Here is a 19,867-nt window from a genome sequence, read left to right as displayed (position 1 = left end):
ACCATTATCTCCAGGAAAGCAACATTAGTTGTGGAAAGAAGGGTTAACCAGCAGTTGGTTAACCCAGGGCCTTGGACAAATCACAGATCTTCTCTGTTCTTCCACCTTTTAACCTATAAGAAGGAGAGTGTGATGGCAGCTCTACCTACTCTTTAGGACCTTGTAAAGATTTAAGAAAATGGACTTACAAGTACTTTGTAAGCTGGACAGCACAGAGGTTGTAAATATGTCATTACTAGATCTTAGCTGGACAGCTTACTAAGTTGAGTCATGACCATAGTCAGAAGGCGAGTCTTCCAAATCCTTCTGGGGCCTGAGAAGTTTTCCGTTTACCAGTAATAGGAGGTTAACATTTACTGAAGTTTGGTTAGGTACCAGGCATGGTGCACTTAATCTCTTTGACTTTTTCTAATATCTATGAGATGAGTATTCTTACTGTTCCCGTTTTACAGCTGGGGAGACTGAGGGTCATAGTAGCCAAAGGACCGGAAGGAAATGGAGAGATCTCACACAGTTTCTCCTTCTGGTCTGTAGATTTGTGCTAACCATGATGAAGCATTTATATGATAATGGCAAATCAGACACAGTAAGGCAATATAGTAAGCTTTCCAGTTCTCCAGGAGTGAACTTTATTCAGTTTTAGGTATTCTGAGGTGAGCTTTCCTCCATTTGTTAACACATCTTTTCTTTCATAAAGTGTTGGTGAACGTGGATGGTAGTTCCTTTCTTTGAATGTCCCAGTTTGGCAAAATTAAAAGCCAGTTACCCTATGTCATTCCTGCCAATTTCTTCTTTTTTGTGGGAGGAGGGGATGATACTGATCCTCAAAATTCCGAATTCTGGGAATCCTTCATTTCCTATTACACCAGGAGCAGTTTCTGCCTTATTTGGTTGACGATGTTGTTTCTCCACAGGCAGAGGAAAATGTAAGGCCTGGAAGGAATATGAAAGGGAAGAAAAAGATGAGCTGAATTTTCACCGGGGAGAAAGCATCGAGATCATCGGCTTTGTCATACCCGGGCTTCAGTGGTTCATCGGGAAGTCGACACGCTCAGGAGAAGTGGGCTTTGTTCCCACCAGGAACATAGATCCTGAGTCGTATTCCCCGATGTGAGTATGGCAGAGGGGACCTCTGGGATGTCCTGGGGATGGGGCGCCTTCCCAGGGGGCCCGTCCCATGCTGAGGGGGGCTGCAGATGTGCTTCAGGGTTTCCCGGCAAGATGGAGTCAGAGGAGCGCGTCCTGACCACTAAGGCTGCCGCGAGGGGTGCTGGGAAGGAGAGGATGAGTGATCCGGGAATGAGTCAGTTCAGTTCTGTCCAGCAGGTGGTCCCTGAGACCTTCTTGTATGCGAGGAGAGAGGCACAACTCCAAGCCATAGGGCCTGCTGTTATCCTTGCAGGCATGGTATCAGTACTTGTATTCTGCCTCTTACCCCAGACAATCAAGGGGCTCCATTAAGGGAAGGGCACACCCAGAGACCTATAGATTACAGTTTAGTGAGAGGAGACACCCTCCCGTGGAGGTCTGAGGAAAGCTTAATGTATGGCGACAGTGTGGGCGAGGATGATAGAGGGCATCCTTTCCTCTTTTCTGCCTCGGGTCTGGAAGGGCTAGTTCTGAGGAGCAGACCCATCCATGGGACCAGTGAGGAGCAGATGGCCAGCTTGGGCCGCCCACCCCTCATGGGGGAGCAGAGTCAGGAATATTGATGGTGTCTCTGGGGTGGGCTTCCTGCATGAGGATAGGAAATTAAGAGGAAACCTGTGCCCTGTAAGTACCACACAGAACACAGACTTGGCTGCTAGGATGGAGATGCTGGGAAAATGAGGCCCCAGGATTGTCAAAGGCCTTGCACACCCAGATTAGAATGTTTTCCCTTGTACAAAAGAGCCACCGAAGAGAGTGGACCAACGGCAGAAGCTCCCTCTAAGCCTTGTCCTTTGTAGAGGGAGGAGACAGGTCATTTTCCCTACACAGAAATGTGGGAACTCAAGTGACCTTAAGCAAGGAAGAGCGCTCACTGAGCCCCTACAGGATTATGGAGTAGATGGGAGATTATAAGCAGGAAAAGGGTGTCAGGAGAACTTTCATGAAATAGACAATATTTGAGTTCAACTTTGTAGGATGCATTTCAACAGGTGGAAATGGGGAGAAGTGATCACAGGTAGGAAAGCGAGGGACTGTGTGACAAATGACTGGTGTTGGTTGAGAGGCAGGTTACGAGGAGGGCATTGGTGTGACAAAGGTCAGTGGGGCCAAGACGTGGCAGACAGAGAATGTCTGTTCTGGGCCTGGCAGAGAATGCGGAGCCACTGAGTGGAACCCTGGCTTTGAGTGAGGACTGCAAGGGCAGGGGAGACCTGGAGGTAGGAGACCAAGGAGAAGATGAAGGCTGGCACTTGGGAAGGGGCGGGGGAATAGGAAGGAGAGGGCACGGCTAAGGACCAATCAATAGGAATTTAGAGATTCTAGGCACTTCACAAATATAGATGCTGGTGTTGTGTCCTCAGAAGTTCTATCTCATTGCTGAGGGTGGGGCCTGGCAGCCAGAGTTATGGAAGCTCCCCAGGTGGGGCTAATGGGCAGCCAAGGTGGGAACCACTGCTCAAAGCACCCCCTCATTTACTGCAGGGGCAAGAGAGGACCCCAGGAGTGAAAGGGCTGAACCCAAGGCCTTGGGTCTGGAACTCCAGAATCCCGATGTGAAATCTAGGTTTCTTTTTTGGCCAGCTCTGCAGCTGAGGTCCTGGTAAGAGAGAGAAAGAATAAACACAGAGATGTGGTGAGGAAGAACAATTTACAGAGCAGAGGAAGAAAGAATGTAGCCAAGGAGACAAAAGAGCAAAGGAGCCGCATGAGTAGAAGGAAGGAGGTTGGGAGGGCAGTTAACACTGTTGCAGACTGCAAGAGGTAGAACAGGGCTGCCTGCTGAAAGGCCTTGGGGACTGGCCCCTGGAAGGTCACTGGTCATTGAGAGGTCAGTGGCCATTGGAGGGAACCTGGTCATCAGGGGGCAGAATAGCTTAATAAGCAGACTTCCAGAGCCAGACTGCCTGAAAGACATTCATGGCCACATAAGCACATTGTGTGTCTCCATTGGCTTACCAGCTTGGCAACTTTGGACATGTTAATTGGTCTCTTTATACCTCAGGGTTCTCATCTGTAAAATGCCTATGATTATAGTATTTGCCCATAGGATTGTCAGGAGTTGACATGAGCTAACACATGTGAAGCACTTAGAATGGTGTCTGGCACAGTGTGTGTGTGTGTGTGTGACCAATATGCTCTAACTCTTCCTATGGCCATTCCTGCCATGGGGGGGTCTTCTTTGAGAGGCAGTTTTTTTTTTTTTTTAAGATTTATTTTATTTATTTGACAGAGAGATCACAAGCAGGCAGAGGCAGGCAGAGAGAGAGGAGGAAGCAGGCTCCCTGCTGAGCAGAGAGCCCGATGCGGGGCTCGATCCCAGGACTCTGAGATCATGACCTGAGCCGAAGGCAGCGGCTTAACCCACTGAGCCACCCAGGCACCCCGAGAGGCAGTTTTAATAAGCATCAGATTTCATAAACTATATTCGGACTTCTGTACCTCCTACCTTGTCCCAACTCGCAATAATTTATACCACTAAATTAATTAATTTGATTATCGTATTTTAAGAGGCTTAGTTGTAGGGGATCTACTCTCGCCATGAGGAACATTGCGCCCTGTACTGTCACTGTGGTATGAGAACTTCTTATTTCTACAGTGTCTTCTGTTGGCTTCTCTACCTGGTCACCTTTGGTACCCGGTCACCAGAGACCACACATTGCCTAGGGAAGGGGAGGGTGAGCCGGGAGATGGGGAGAGTTGGAAGAAGGAAGGGAGAGGGAAGGTGGCTCATCGCCACCCCCCACCCCTCCAGTACTCTTTAGATCACACACCTCCCCAAAACACAACAGTAAAAGAAAAAGCCTACTAACAACCTGGTCGCAGGCAGTGGCCAGGGTGTGGAGTCCTGGGAATCATTCTGTGTGCTATGCAGGTGGTCTGGCCACTGGGTGTCACTCTTAGTCTGTGTTCACTTGATACAAGGTTTCTGAAGAAGGTCCAGCATTTGCTGGTCTCCATCCTCTTCCCACAGGCTCCCTCCCTGTGCTAGTTAGTATATTACTCCTTAAAGTGTACCCATTCATTCACTCACTCACTCACTCACTCACTCACTCACTCACTCACTCACTCATCCGTCCATCCGTCCATCCGTCCGTCCATCCATCCATCCATCCATCCATCCGTCTGTATTTATTTAACCAAATAGGCAGTCTTTTGAGAGTAAAATTTCTCAGAAGCTGTTTTGTGAGTCAGATTTAGTCTGTGCCTCTGACACATGGGAAAGGGATCCTGTTTTTCCATGGCAGCAAAGTTGTGGGTTTCCTTTTATTTACAGCCCGTATTTCAACACCAGCTACCTGGTTTCACGGGAACAGCAACTGGAAAACCAGTTGCTAAAAGGGGGCAGGCATTCTCTCTGACTAGACAGGGTATTTGTTTTGGCCAGAGTGCCTTTAGAGATTTAAGAGTTACTGATGGTGACAGAATGCCACACCTTTCCTTTCCTTTGGTTTTAGGCTTTTAAAAAGTATTTGATGTGTGTGTGTGTGTGTGTGTGTGTTGAGGGGAAAATGTCTTTAGATATAACTGAAGACCCCCTGTTACTCCTTCCTACTTTCATCCTGTGACCCTGATTCTTACTCCAGGGAAGAATGCTTGAAGCTGATATGTATCTTCCCAGTCATCATTCTGAGACATTTTAGAAACAGACATTTGTAAAAAAATTAAAACAAGGGACGCCTGGGTGGCTCAGTGGGTTAAGCCGCTGCCTTCGGCTCAGGTCATGATCCCAGGTCCTGGGTTCGAGCCCCACATCGGGCTTTCTGCTCAGCAGAGAGCCTGCTTCCTCCTCTCTCTCTGCCTGCCTCTCTGCTTACTTGTGATTTCTCTCTGTCAAATAAATAAATAAAATCTTAAAAAAAAAAATTAAAACAAAAAAAACTAAACCAAAACAACACACACACACACACACACACACACACACACACACACACACGAGTATTGTGTATTTAAAAATATATATACATGTCTTTTTTTTTTTTCCTGTAACTGGTCCCTTTTTTTTCAGTTAAGGTAAATTTAAGACTTACTCACATTGTAGTAGATATGGTTCCTTTAAATAAAATGTTATTTAAAGGAAATGTATGTACTTAAACTTGTAAATTAAAAAATAAAGAAGATTTGAAAAATTAATGCACTCAATACCAGAAAAAAGAACACAGATTAGCCTGTAATCTATAGTATTAGAAGATTGAAAAATTCTGTTTCTTATATCCCCTCTTTTATTCTTCCTGTTGTTTATCTCTGTCTTCTTAATGATTCCATTTCTTGAGGCATCTATTTTTGCTGATGAGAAGTTTGCTGTTAGTCTCGTAGCCATTTCTGGGCAGGTAGGCAGCTTTTCTCTCTCTCTCTGTCTTTTTTTTTTTTTTTTTTAGGTTTTTCTTACTGATGTTTTGTACTATGATACATCTAGATGTGGTATATTCTGTTACATATTTATTGTAAGGTGTCTCCCATGTATCATTTAGTAGTTATTTCGGTGGAGATCTGTGAGTTGCCACTACTCTCGGTCTTTCGTGCTTGTTTGTCTTAAATATACTTAAAATATACTTGTGAATGATCATTCAGCTAAGTGTAGAATGACCTTTGAAGTGGAGGGAAAAATAACTATTAGTATAAAATTTCAAATCTGTTTTGCCAGGGTTTTGTCCTTTTCATTAATCCTTAGAGAAAAACAATTTTTCTTGCATTGACCGTCTTTATTGTTTCTTTGTTTTCTATCTCGCTAATTTCTTATTTATCTTTATTATTTTCTTCTGCTTTGTTTTTATTTCATTGATTTATGCCCTTATCCTTTCTGTTTTAACTCTTTCATCCTGTAAATTGAACTGTCAAGTGGTAGATCACTGAATCCTGAAAGAAGGATCAGGAGAAATAGAAAACATAAAAAGAAAGGTTAAATCTAAAGGAATGGAATCATGTTGAAATGATATTGTTTTTATTTATTTTGCTTAGGATGTGGTGTATTTCTTCAGTCTGAAGACTCATGTCTTTCTTCAATTCTGGAAAATTCTCAGTCATTCTCCCTTTGAATATTTGCCTCTCTCTCATTCTTTTTAGTCTCTCTTCTGGAATTCCTAACAGAGGTATGTTGGACTTGCCATTCTAGCCTCAGTCTTACTTTATCAGTTCTTTTGTATTTTTCATCTTTTTGTCCCTCTAGGTGCATTCTGGGTGATTTCCTCCAAACAGTCTTGAGTTTCACTAATTCTTTCCTCTGCTGGGACTAAACGTGCTGCTGACCTCACTCATGTAGTTCTAAGTGTCCATGCCTTTATCTTCATTTCTAGAATTTCCACGTATACTTATTTCTCCTCATCAGGTTCTGTATTTTCCCTGTAGCTTCTAGCCAGTCTTTCATTTCATAATTTTAACCACACATATTATAAATAATCTTTAAATTGTTATTTCTAGTTTTTGTAGTGTTGATTTACCTATTTGTGCACCCGCTGGCCTTCACTGTCAGTAGTTCCCTTTTCTTGTGTTTGTAGTTTTGGTTATGTGAACGAATTTTCAATATTTTACTTTTAATTTTTTAAAAAGATTTATTTATCTATTGAGAGAGAGAGAGAGAGCTCACGTTCAAGTGTGCATGCACATGGGGGGAGGGATGGGGCAGAGAAACTCACAGATTCCCCATGGGGCGTGAGTCGGATGTGGGGCTCCATTCCATGATCCGTGAGATCATGACCTGGCCCAAAATCGCAAGTTGGACGCTTAACCAACTGAGCCACCCAGGCACCCTGAATTTTCAACGTTTTAAAAGATGGTCTTTGCAGGAAGACCGGACTGAAGAAAATATCCCGGTAGAGCAGTTTTGGCATTTGCTTTCCCTGGAAATTTAGGGACTCAGTGGGCCAGGGCTGGTTTTTTAATGTCAAGTTCTTTGATTATACTTACACTGTCCAGTATAATTCAGAGCCCACACCTTCTTCTTTTTTTTTTTTTTTTAAGATTTTATTTATTTATTTGACAGACAGAGATCACAAGTAGGCAGAGAGGCAGGCAGAGAGAGAGGAAGGGAAGCAGGATCCCAGCTGAGCAGAGAGCCCGATGCGGGGCTTGATCCCGGGACCCTGGGATCATGACCTGAGCTGAAGGCAGAGGCTTTAACCCACCGAGCCACCCAGGCACCCCAGAGACCACACCTTCTAATGGTGTAAGTCCAGGTGTTTGATTTTTTTCCTGGGGTCTCAGCCAAATGGTAAGTGTGTCGTTGGCCAGAGAGTTTTCCCATCTCCTCTTCACAGAAGCTGCAGTTCTTGCCGCGGTCAGGCAATAGCGAGCTCATAGCTACGTAAGGAGCTCAGTTCAGCTTCCCTGCTTCGCCCGGACCCAAAGTCCCATGTCCTGTCCCTGGGTAGCATTACAGGGTGAGCCCCAGCTCTGAGGGCCAGGGTCCCAGCTGAAAACTCCCGGGAGCCTCTGGGCCATGTGCTGGTGTTTACCAACTTGACTTTGGTTTCATCTTTTGTTTCTGGCTCTCAGGCATTTCCCTTTCTTTCTTCCAGTTAAAGGATGTATGAAAATATTTATCCTTGTCACATTTTATCTACTATTTGTCTGTGTTTGTGGGTGACAATAGCCCCCTGTGGAAAACCTGTATATTTCTAGAAGTCTTACTCTTCTAACCTCATTTCCATATTTGAAACACCCTAATGTAATTTGTCAGGCTTCTTGGACTCTTTCTAAATACCTGGGACTCAGGACATGAGCAGATCAGCTGTGGGGCAATGGGCCACAGAGGCTGAAGATCACAGTTTCTGTCTCAGCTCGACTGCTTTCTTGCTGTGTCACTCTCAGCACGCTACTAAATGAAATAGCAAATTCAGGAATGCTTTGCAAATTTTAAGCGTTCTACAGAAATTCGAAATCATATAATGATTTTATATAATCATATAATGATGATTTGAAATCCTTTAATGATTTCTTTCGATCTCAGATGAGCTTAGTTGTAGATTTCAACCAGATGTTCTTCTGAGGATGGCTGCTCTCACGGTGCTGGGAGAGTCTGGAGATCTGAGGACAAACGTAGGTGGCAGAACATGGCACTCCCATCCCTGCCACTCCCTTAATTCTGCTTGAACTAGAGAAGTTTGTTGTTGTTGTTGTTGTTTACCACTTCATAGCTACCAACTTTATTTTTCTGTGCCTCAGTTTTGTCCTCTGTAAAAAGGAGTAAGAATAGTACCAGCCTCATCAGGCAATTGTGTAGATTAAATGAGATAAGGGTGTCTGATTCGTAATAGGCTCCCCCCACCCTTCTAAGGACTAGCTGTTGTTACCTCTTGGGCTTCCAAGTTATTTTGGTTAAAAAAATGGTTTCTGAGGTTAATCCTCCACCCCTCCAACTTTATTTAGGCCTGAAAGAGATCTTAGAACTTGTTCAGGTGGACATTCTGGATTGAACATTTTCTGAGGCACTTCTAGTTTTCACATTTTTTGATTCAATGACAAATGGTAAGTAAGCAAATTAGTCTTAACAATGAGTTTATTCAATACAGTGAGTATAAGGATCTCTATTATGTGTAGTCATTTCTCCTACCCCTTGACCTTCCTTCTACCCACTTCCCATCTCCCCTCTGAATGTCACATAATGCTCTTGTTTTGTGCCATGGAATCAGAGGTCAACAGTTGTGAAAGCTTCTTCGGACCAGAGTCAAACTCTCTCCATTGCTTCTCTAGACTGTGTCACCTGTCCTAGTGTTTTCTTGAAATAACCTGACAAAGAAACATCTTTTAATGGCCTATTTTCAACCCTTACCTTGGGGTAGCGAATTTGTATTTCTCTATTAGAAATGGGCACCAGGTGGTCTCAAAGAAAGGGTATGGGTCAAGAGAAGGGACTTTGTTTTTTTTCGAGAGATAGAGTTTTAACAGGAGGGGTGTTTTCATCTCCTTTTTGATCTGTTCGGCAGCCACGTAGCTTGTTTCTTCCTGATGGGGTGCTCAGAGATCTTCCCGGGCAGCAGAGATAAATACATTATACAACAGAGAGATGAGGAGTCTGGCTGTCACTTTGGCAAGTGGGTCCATGGCTTCTCTCTCCTTCACTGTGTCCTGGGCTGTAGAGAGAATGGTTGTGTCTGGAGCCTTGCACTGATCTGTATCCATGTCTTTTGTCTCAACACAGGAACAAGAGCTCTGCCTTTTTCAGTGACGAGGAAAGATGCTCTCTTTGGGTCCTGGGAAGTGACAGGAAAGCTGAGTGTGCCAGCTTCCTCCACACGCTTGCTCATACTGACATAGCGTCTGTCTACCGGCTTAGTGAGTGTTTGCTCCTTGGACCCCTCTGAAAGCTCAGCCCAGCGCTAGCATGAGAGGCCAGCCCTACTGAGCCTTCTGTTCTAACCTTGGAGAAGAAAACCTCCTGAGTTGTGGCTGAGGTCACCTCTTCTAGGGCTGAGGGAGGCCTAGGTCTCCGAGGACAAAAGCAGGACCATAGAATGTTACAGCTTCTAAGAGGTGATTTCTCCTCCCATTTTACAGATTGGGAAACTGAGGCCCTGATGAATTAGTGCCTTGCTCATTTTCTAGTCAGAACAATCCCTAGTCTACCACACTGCACCCAACACAGACTGACGCTGGACTCTCGGGGTGTGTTGACTTTGTGGGGGCTGGGACCTCAGTACCGCCACTTCTCATGAGGGTCTGAATGATTGATTGAGCGAATGAATGCCACTCCCTTCCCTTACTTTGGGAGGGCCCACTGCACCGTGTCAGGAAGTTCATTCACCTTGTGACAGTGGCTGGAGGAAGGATTCGTGTTTCTCCATCTCTTCAGCGATGGCGGTACTGTGTCCCCCCGCCATGGGGGCAGACTAGATGGGGCACAGTTCATGAGCACAGAAGAGAGAATCTGCAGAAGCAGTGTCAGGCCCGCTCCCTGGGGCAGAGGTGGGCGTCAGGGTCACCATGCACACGGGGCATTTGCGAGGAGCACCTAGCCGCGAACTTTCTTGCCACAAATAGACCACACCAACCACCAGGCTGAACCAGGAAGCTGAAGCTACGGGTACCGCCTGGGAGGGGGAGCTGAGGTCTGAAAATCCAGGAGGAATTTGGGTGTGCCTTGGGTCACAGCAGACCACAGGCTTAGATCTAAGGGGTCCACCAACTGCTGATCCAATGGTAGGGGGAGATCTAGGGGCAGGTTCCAGGCAGCCCATTGTCTCCTATGTAAAGACCCGGAGGGCTGCTCTGATGGATGCAGGGCGGAGCCTTACGATGACGCAGGCGTCTCCCGGCACCATGGCAACCAGCAGAGGGGCGTCCTATTGGTAAACTCCAGCTTCGCTCCGCCCCGGGGAAGGCGTGCCCTTTGTAATTCGTTCTCCCAGAGGGAGCATCTTTTGTAACTCATGCTCATTGCGTCCTCGATGGCCCTGGCCTGGAGTGAGCTTGGCACGTGTTCTCAGTGTCAACGAGGGCCAGGGCACAAAGCCAGCTCCCTAGCTCTGCCATGTTTGGCGGCGAGCCCTTCTACCTTTGCAGGTTACAGATCTCAAGTAGCTACAACGATTCTTAGAGCAGTAGGCGGAGGCTTGACCTGGTGCGGGGCCCGCTGTCCGCAAAGCTCACCAGAGAGCCCAGGGTGAGGGCATAGGCGGCTATTGCTTCTTGGCCAGGGAGCGGTAGAATCTCATTTCCAGCAGCCCCTGTCCTGAGAGCTGGGGCGGGGGCGGGGGAGGGAAGAAGGGGGGGCGTGAATCTGGCCTTCCCCTCCACGGTTAGGCTTCACCTCCACAGTTACATTCAAGAGGGTTCGGTTCCTTGCTGCCAAACCCAAGGTGTCTTCTTGGTTCTCACCTAGCCTTCTTCTGCTTTTGTAATGTTGGGTGGCTGTCCCAGAGCCACCTTGATCTCTGTGTCTTTTCTTTCCTCTCAGAGTGTGCCTTTGCTGCCTCCCACCTGCTGGGAAATACTGGTGATTCTCCGACTCCTTCACAAACTCCCCTCCCCCAGCTGCTTTGCCTTCTTGCCCAAATGCTTCTCCTACGACTCGGATCCGTTCCTCGTGACACACTGGGGTTCCTAAATCTGTGTTTGCAAGTCTCAGCCTTTTCCCTCTGGCTACAGATCGACTTCCTTCTCGACCTAGAGCTCCTGTGAGTCCTTCAGATGCAGAATGTCTGAAACTCTGCTCCAGACTGTCCCTTCTTCCACCTCATCCCCCGAAGTCACTTCAGGGGACAAAACTGGGACCCTTAGAGGCCCCTTCACTCTCTTTTCTTCATTAGTCACTTTTGCTCACCTAGTCCTGTGTCATATTGTGCAGTGGAGTCCCTGGCAGCTGAGAGGATGGATGAGGCGTGAATGGAGGTGGGAGGAAGGAGGCATGTGTACATGGAAAGGGGAGGCGATGCCACAGGTTTTGTTCATGACTCTGCTGTCAGTAGCTGGGAGATTTGGGCCTTTGGAGTCTGTCATCCTCCTCATACCCCTACCTCCTGGAAAAGAGTTCATGTTTCTAGCCTCTCTGTTTTTCTTTTCTGGCTCTGAGTCTTATTTCTCCCTCAGTTCCCGACTGTAAAATGAGCGGCTTAACCAAGAAGCTCTGCAGGTCCCTAGAGCTGTTAAACTGATGATGGAGAGAATTCTGCCCAGTTTCTCAGAGAAATTTAAACACAGAGTGTCCCCAGGAACCACGGGTCTGGGATGCATCTGCAGGCATGTGCATGGTGGCCCATTCTGACCTAACACCAGCTCTGTCCTGCATCTCTATCCAGGTGGGTTTGAATCCATCCAGAATCTTCCAAACGATCTAAGTGGTGAGTAGAGATCACGCTGAACCTGACCTCCCGTCCTTCAGAACAGCATCCTGTCCTCTTGCCAGGAGCTGGCCGCCACAGTTACACGTGCTCACATTGCTCAACTCTGCCTGTCCCTTACAGCGTCCCAGCCAGAAGGCTTCAAGGAGGCCAGGCCTGGCAGAGCCTGGGAGGAGCATCAGGCCGTGGGCTCCAGACAGTCCAGCAGCTCTGAGGACTCCAGCCTGGAGGAGGAGCTCCTCTCAGCTGCCTCGGACAGCTATCACTTGCCTGAGCCCGATGACCTCGATGACCCGGAACTGCTCGTGGACCTAGACACTGGTCAGGAAGAGGAGGAGGCAGAGAACTTCGCCCCCATGTTGGCTTTTCTGGATCACGAGGGTTATGCTGACCACTTCAAGAGCCTCTATGATTTCTCCTTCTCTTTCCTCACGTCTTCTTTCTACAGCTTCTCTGAGGAGGACGAACTTATGGCCTACCTGGAGGCCTCAAGGAAGTGGGCCAAGCGGGGCCGCAGGACCTGGGCCCACGCCCGGCTCTGCTTCCTCCTCGGCCGGCTGAGTGTCAGGAAGGTCAAACTCTCTCAGGCCCGGGTCTACTTTGAGGAGGCTATGTACATCCTCAATGGGACGTTTGAAGACCTATCCCTGGTGGCTGCTCTGTACACCAATTTGGCTGCCATCTATCTGAGGCAGAGGCTGAGGCATAGAGGCTCGGCTCTGCTGGAAAAAGCAGGGGCCCTGTTGGCCTGCCTGCCTGACCGGGAGTCTAGTACCAAAAATGAGCTCGATGTGGTGGCCTACGTACTACGCCAGGGCATTGTGACAGGCAGCTGTCCCTTGGAGGCCAGGGCCTGCTTCCTGGCCATCCGATTGCTCCTAAGCCTGGGCCGCCATGAGGAGGTCCTGCCCTTCGCCGAGCGCCTGCAGCTCCTCTCTGGACACCCTCCTGACTTGGAGGCTACAGCAACCATCTTGAGTTTTCTGTACGATAAGAAATATCTCCCACACCTCACAGTGGCCTCTGTCCAGGAACGTGGCTCCCAGAGTGGCCAAGGGATGTCCCTTCCAATTTGGCAGGTCTACCTGGTTCTCCAGAACACCACCAAGCTCCTTGGAGTTCCCTCTTCAAGCTGGGGTGAAATTTCTGCCCTGGCCTGCCCAGCACTCAGGCAGGCACTGGCTGCCTGTGAGGGGCAGGCCAGTTGGAGCACCCAGAGGGCCCTGTGCCTCATCCTGTCCAAAGTGTACCTCCAACATAGATCTCCCGATGGGGCCATCCACTACCTGAGCCAGGCCTTGGTGCTAGGGCAGCTGCTGAGTGAGCAGGAAGCCTTCGAGTCTTCCCTCTGCCTGGCATGGGCGTATCTCTTAGCCAGCCAGGCAAAAAAGGCTTTGGACATCCTTGAGCCACTCCTATACTCCCAGAAGGAGACAGAGAGTATCACCCAAAAGGGGGTGGTCCATAACCTCCTGGGACTTGCCCTTCAAGGTGAAGGCCGGGTGAACAGGGCAGCCAAGAGCTATCTCCGGGCCTTGAACAGAGCTCAGGAAATGGGGAATGTGCGTAACCAGGCGGTGACTTTGGCCAATCTTGGCCACCTGACCCTTAAGTCCTGGGCTGAGCAGCCAGCCAAGGACTATTTCCTGCAGGCCATCCGACTCTATTCTGAACTCCAGACCAGCATGGAGACGGACATGGAATTAGTACAGGTCCTTCTCTGGTTGGCCCAAGTCCTGGTACATGGACGCCAGCTGGCCAGTGGCCGCCTTTGTTATGAAATGGCATTGCTGTTTGGCTTAAGGCATCGACACCTAAAGAGTGAGTATGTCCTGTGCTACTGGGACCTTTAGAGAAAAGTGTGAGAGCACGCTTTGCCCTCATCCTATCTCAAGCGATCTCATTCATGTCCCCGCTTTATGTTCAGGTCAGCTTCAGGTCACCAAATCCCTCTGCCATTTCTACAGCTCTGTATGCCCAAACCCCAAGGCCTGCATCACCTACCACGAGCACTGGCTGACCCTGGCTCAGCAACTCAGGGACCGAGAGATGGAGGGAAGGCTGCTGGAGTCCCTCGGGCAGCTCTATCGGAACTTGAACACAGCCAGGTGAGTCGGGGCTTGGGGACGGGCCTAGACACAGCTCATCTTCCTTCAAGAGAAATAGCATTCTCTTCCTCTGGAGTAAAGTTCGCAGGCTCATGGTGTGTTTATGGCATCATGGGAAAGAGCGTGGGCCCTGCGGCCACTGCACGGTGTCCTCTCTCACTGATTAGCTGTGTGCCTCTGAGCAAGCTACTTCGTTTCGCCCTACCTCAGCTTCCTCATCAAAGACAATAATGGTGGCGTCTACACTCTAGTATTCACATGGGGAATAAATGAGTCAACTCCCATGGAACACTTGGGACAGAGCCCGTTCCGTAGAGGCGGCTGGGTGACATTGGCTGGGTTACAGCTGCTTGGGTGTGTCCATAACCAGTATCATGTGACTCTGGCTGAGGGTCCCTAACTCGGAGATGTGCCAGTTACACCCGGGCTCGCACCCTCAGGAGGCCTTGGTTACCTGAGGACGGGTGGGTATTAGAGAACAGCCCAAAGTAAATCGATGCACGGGCAGGCGGGGACAACTTCATTGTAATCAAGTTTGATTTGGAACCTTCCCTCTAAAGTGAAGCCGGAAATGACAGATCTGAGTTTATTTCCACCGTTTCGTTAAGAGACTTAGGTGAGAATGGCAGCCCTGTGGTTAAGTCACAAATTCAACTCCCAAAGGAGTGCTGACTTTTAGCTTGGGTTGGGCAGAATTGCCTAACAGCTCCGTGAACGATCCTTTGTGACGGACTTTTCAGCCCTCTCTTCAAAAGGCTCCTTTGTGCAAAATATACCAAAACGTATCTGTTCCACTGGGCAGCTTCTTTTAACCTCTTGATCTTTAAATTATTCCCATGTGAAGTATCCTGCCATGTCCTGCTGCCTTTCTCTTCTCTCATCTCCTCGCTGGCTGGCTGGGATCTGCTTACCCCTCGTTCAGTTCTGCTTCCCAACAGGCCTTTAATTGATTCCATTACACTCTGCATGGTTTACGAGATGTCCGACTTCATTTGACAACAGATTAGCATCGTGGCATGGTATTCATAATTATGAAGGACATCTAAAACAGAGCCGGGATCATTGCTACCAGAGAGGTGGTTGAGAAGAAGCTAATTGAATGACAAGTGTTGCTTTTCTAGGCAATGTGGCAACCTTGGGCCCCCGGACAACCAGACTGCTAATAATAACAAATTCTCTCTCTCTCTCTCTGTTCCTCACTCTGTCTCCCTCACCCTTCCTCTCTCTTGCAAGAATCAGGTGTCCTCCAAATCTCCAAGTGTCTCCTGCCTTCTGTTCTGGGAAGGGAGTTGCAGATCCTTACAGCATGGGAGGGGACAGGATGTGTGGCCCCAGTGTGACACTGCTTTCATTCTAGGACACCCTTTGAATGTCCTTTTATGGGGGAATGGGTTTTTGGCCATCCTCATTCCATTGTTCTGGAAGTTGATTCAAATGGGAATCTTTAACCCTAATCTTCTATAAGTCTAATCTCTGAGGTTTTGCTTGTGTAATTGGGAGGACGTAAATCTCCCCTGCTCCTGCTTTACCCCCAGTGTGAGTGACCCGAAGAAGTAGATGGAGAAGTGCCTCTGGTGTCAGAGGAAACTGTGCAAACAAAAGGTCATTATTCCTTTACAAGAAGCTCGGTCCATCGGGGAGAACATGCTATGAGTCTACATTTACTTAGCATGTATAAATCATCTCTTCCTACAGGGTGCCCGGCAGACACAGGTAAACAGTATTTGCACACACCTGGAGGGGTTACTGTAATTTCACTGTAAGCTTCCTGGTAGCTGAGATAAAAAGGGGAAAGCCACAAGAGGTTCTCACCATCTGATTAAAAAAACAAAAACAAACAAACAAACAAAAAAACCCCAACAGAAACAAATGTATTTGTTGGAGCAAATGTTTTTCTGGCCCTGATTTCTAGGGGATATGCATGAAGTGGGTCTTGATATACAGACAGATTTCTTCAACTAAACTCTCCCAGTGAGGTTTCCATCCTCATGAATCTCAAAAGCAGCAAACAAACGCTCCTGGGCGAGGTGGCAGGCATCTGCGGGGGCGGATGTGGAGGGAAAGAAGAGGACACTTTCAGCTGAGGGTTGGGGATCTGTCACAGAAGGCTTCATGAAGGCGGTGACGTTTGAGGAGGGCCATGAGGGACGAGTAAGATTTTGGAAAGTGGAGGAGGGTAAGAGAACAAGCATTTTGGGTGGAGGGACCATCAATAGCTGTGGAAAGGTGGGGACACATTTGGAAGGCATTCTGTAGGTTTGAGGAAGGAGGGTGTTCAAGTGGATGTGGGTAGTGGAGGAGAGAGAGGCCTCCAGCCCATGCCTGAGGAGGGAGTGTGGGGGTGGGCTGGGGTGGGGAGCAGTGGGCCTCCAGACTGGGACAGCAAGCAGCCATAGTGAAAATGGCTGTCGTAATGGTGACTGATGCGTTCAGTGAGCACATGGCGTTTGCCAAGCAACGTGTACTCTCAGGATAACTGCTTGGGGGCACAGGGAACTGTAGGAACAGAATGAAAGAAGATGATGTGGCCCAGCCTTTGGGGTTTTGCCTTGAACACTTTGCTGTCCCTTTGTCCAGTACCTTTAGAGTCTGGCTCTCTCTGCCTCCAGGGTGACAACTGTAGGAGCTGGTGTTTTTGATCTCTCAAAACACAGTCCTTGGGGATCTTGTTTTTTGTGTTCAGGTGACATAACGCAGACTGTACCTTGTTCTAGAGCTGAACCAGGTGGGATCCATGGGAATTTTGAGGCGCTATTGAATCCATGCAATAAGAATTTACTGAGCATTTACTATAGCCCAGACACCTGACAGAGAGATATGGTCCCTGAGCTCACAACGCTTACAGACTAGTTCAAGAAATTGACAATATTTATGTCCATATTCACCAAAGGTATCCTATAAATGGCAGTAGGTGCCATGGAGGACGTGCATGTTATCTTTAGAAAGAAGACATGCCTGGCATGCAGTAACACCTCACAAAGTAATAGTTCTTTGCACATGAATATAACCGTAGCCCAGAAGTCATTAATCCCGGCTTTTATTCTCATTCTTATGCTCCTTATTCCCTTGGAACAAAAAAAGGAAATGCCTCACCATTTGGTTTTCAGTGTAACGAACGCAACCAATCACGGACATTTCTGTAATCCCAGGCAAGGAAAGAACTGGTTTCACTGATCTGTCCTCATTTGCTCACGAGGCTAGGACGCACTTCACCACCCCACTTCTGTAGGTGAGGAAACTTTGTTCAGGGTTTGAAGTAGCTTGTGTTCTTCAAAACTTTTAGGTTGTTGGACTGGTAAAAGAAGAAGAAACCTGGGGCGCCTGGGTGGCTCATATCGTGATCTCGGGGTCCTGGGATCGAGCCCGAATCGGGCTCTCTCCTCAGTAGGGAGCCTGCTTCCCCCTCTCCCTCTGCCTGCCTCTCTGCTTACTTGTGATCTCTCTCTCTCTTTCTGTCAAATAAATTAAAAAAAAAAAAAAAAAAAAAAAGAAGCAGAAACCTTACCATAGGCTGGTTTCGGAGCCCATGATGGAGCCCTGCTTGAAGGAGTGTGTGGGGTTCCGGAGTGAGATTCTCAGGGTCACACTCTGGTTTAAACAGCATTTATTACCCGCTCCTTGTCACTTACCCTTTCTGAGCCTTATTTTTCCCATGAGAAGAATGGATGTAATAATGTTACTGCACGCCTAGTGTTGCTGTGATGATTACATGCGGTAATGCATGCTGAGTGCTCAGTAAGTATCAGGGAACAATTACTGTCACATATTGCGAGACAAAACCGCGGAGGGCTCAGCGTAAAGCTTTAGAAATGAATAGTGCAAACTTGGACAAGATAAAAAGTCCCCCCTGGGTTTCCTTATTTGTATAATAGGCTAAAGTCCCTCATGGTTTAGTGTTTCTGAGGTTTACATGGGAGAACGTATACTCGAAATTCATATGTCAACCCCTGGCACAGGGTCAGCCCTTGGCAGGAGCCGTTCTTATTATGGCGATGGGGCAGGACCAATGAGTGAGGGCTGGGCCTGGAGGTCAGACGGGCGCTCATTCAGGCGGGGCAGGGATCTGGAAAGCCCCAGTAGGGGAGGGAAAGAGGAAGTCTGGGGATGCAGGTACATCAGAGTCACTTGGCCACAAGTTCATGGCTGAGGGCCAGGTGGGAAGGAAGGAATAGGACCTAGCTGTAATGCTAGACCAAAACTTAGGGAAAGGAGAAATGGGAAACAGAGGACTCAGGATTGGAGAAGAGGAGAGATACCCTGACAGGGCCTAGGCATAGGTGACCCAGGAGTGCACATTTGGGATGAAGGCTGTCCACCCCCACCCCCACCCCCCCGCCCCCTTCCCCACCCCAGCAGGCTCCTTACTTCTTTTGATTTGGGAACTAAACCACACCTAGAGCCTGTGGCAGGCAGGGCTGAAGGAACTGGGACATTGAGCCATTCCAGGCCAAGCCGGTGGGTGACGTGCCACAACTAGGGGCATATGCAAACGAATGGGGTGACAAAGGCTGGCGATGGCTGGCATGACAAGACCAAGGAGACTGGAAACCACCTCCCATGTCCAGAACTTAATGTGTGTTTTTATTGGACATCATGGGTCAGGTGTACATGCTGGTGGGAGGCATCTTGCATGCACAAGGAGTCTTGATGGTGCTGTGTGAGTAGCTAGGCTTCTGTAAGTCCTGCCTGCCTTTATTGGGGGTTTCTTGGAAATACTGATCTCTCATCAGCAGTCATAGTGAGCTCAGAGAGAAAAGGTCTAAGAAGCAAAGTTCCTCTCTTCCTCTGTAATTGGCTTCTTTGCTATAACCCAAATCTTGCTCCCTGGGGGTCTGGAGAAAACAACCATAGCCCAAGGGTCTCCCAGGACAGCAAATGGTAATAAAGAAAAGCAGAGCAGGAAATAGGAGGATGAGAGATATGTGTTCTGTCTTCATCAACTGTTCCAGTGGGAGTGGGAAGAGCAGTGCTTGAAAACTGTGCTTGAGGTCTGGGAGGGGACGGTACGAAGCAGGCAAGAGAAGAACAGGGCTTCAGTGATAAAAGAGTGTTTGTCCCAGCTCTACTGGGGAGGCCGGTGAACAGCCCAGCATCGCCTGCCGCTTTCAGCTCCTGGCGTGGTCTCAGCAGCAAGTCTGATGTTCTAACACTGAGAGAGGGTGGCCTGTGCCCATCCTGGATGTCATACTGGGAGCTGGGCAGTGGGGAAAACCTGATTTCTTTCTTCTCAAGACTCCCAAGGGCCAAACAGCTGGCACTTTCTCTAGCAGGCCAATAGCTGCCTCTTCACCAAGATAAATCAGGACTGCATCAGTTGAAGGCGATGCTTGTTTCCATCAGTGTGCTCGAAGGGGATGGGGTTGAGCTGTCCATCATGAGGTTCGATGAGGACCTCCTAACTCTGAGTGTTCATACACTCAGTTGATGAGGACCAGTGTTTCTAGAAGGATCTGTATGGTTTGGAGTAGTGGTTCTCAGACTTTAACAATAACAGACAATAACCTCAGTGCATTACAAATCAGATTCAGGGCTTGCATCTATAATTATTAGGACTTAGTGAGTCTGAGATAGCTCTAGGGGTCTGTGTGTTTGTTTGTTGTTGGTTTTTTTTTTAAGATTTTATTTATTTATTTGACAGACAGAGATGATAAGTAGGAAGAGAGAGAGAGAGAGAGGGAAGAAAGCTTCCTGCCGAGCAGAGAGCCCGATGCGGGGCTCTATGCCAGGACCCTGGGATCATGACCTGAGCCAAAGGCAGAAGCTTTAACCCAGTGAGCCACCCAGGTGCCCCAGGGGTCTGTGTTTTTAATAAACTCCCAGATAATGCTGCTGCTG

At 48.2% G+C, this 19,867-nt stretch overlaps 1 protein-coding gene across 6 annotated transcripts in view; it reads left to right on the top strand.

Annotated features, from left to right (window-relative positions):
- The window catches only part of SH3TC2 (SH3 domain and tetratricopeptide repeats 2), a 99,754-nt gene that overhangs the window by 69,749 nt on the left and 10,138 nt on the right, over positions 1-19,867 (top strand). For all 6 annotated transcript variants that reach the window (XM_047731393.1, XM_047731394.1, XM_047731395.1 and 3 more), the window contains exons 8-12: positions 915-1,110; positions 9,287-9,420; positions 11,883-11,924; positions 12,048-13,745; positions 13,852-14,032. In XM_047731393.1, the coding sequence (XP_047587349.1) occupies positions 915-1,110; positions 9,287-9,420; positions 11,883-11,924; positions 12,048-13,745; positions 13,852-14,032 (2,251 nt within the window). The remainder of the gene's footprint in view (positions 1-914; positions 1,111-9,286; positions 9,421-11,882; positions 11,925-12,047; positions 13,746-13,851; positions 14,033-19,867) is intronic.

The sequence above is a fragment of the Lutra lutra genome, chromosome 5 (assembly GCF_902655055.1).
Source record: "Lutra lutra chromosome 5, mLutLut1.2, whole genome shotgun sequence".
Taxonomy (NCBI): Eukaryota; Metazoa; Chordata; class Mammalia; order Carnivora; family Mustelidae; genus Lutra; species Lutra lutra.
The sequence above is the reverse complement of the archived record's forward strand: the minus strand, read 5'-3'. Positions and strand labels throughout refer to the sequence as shown.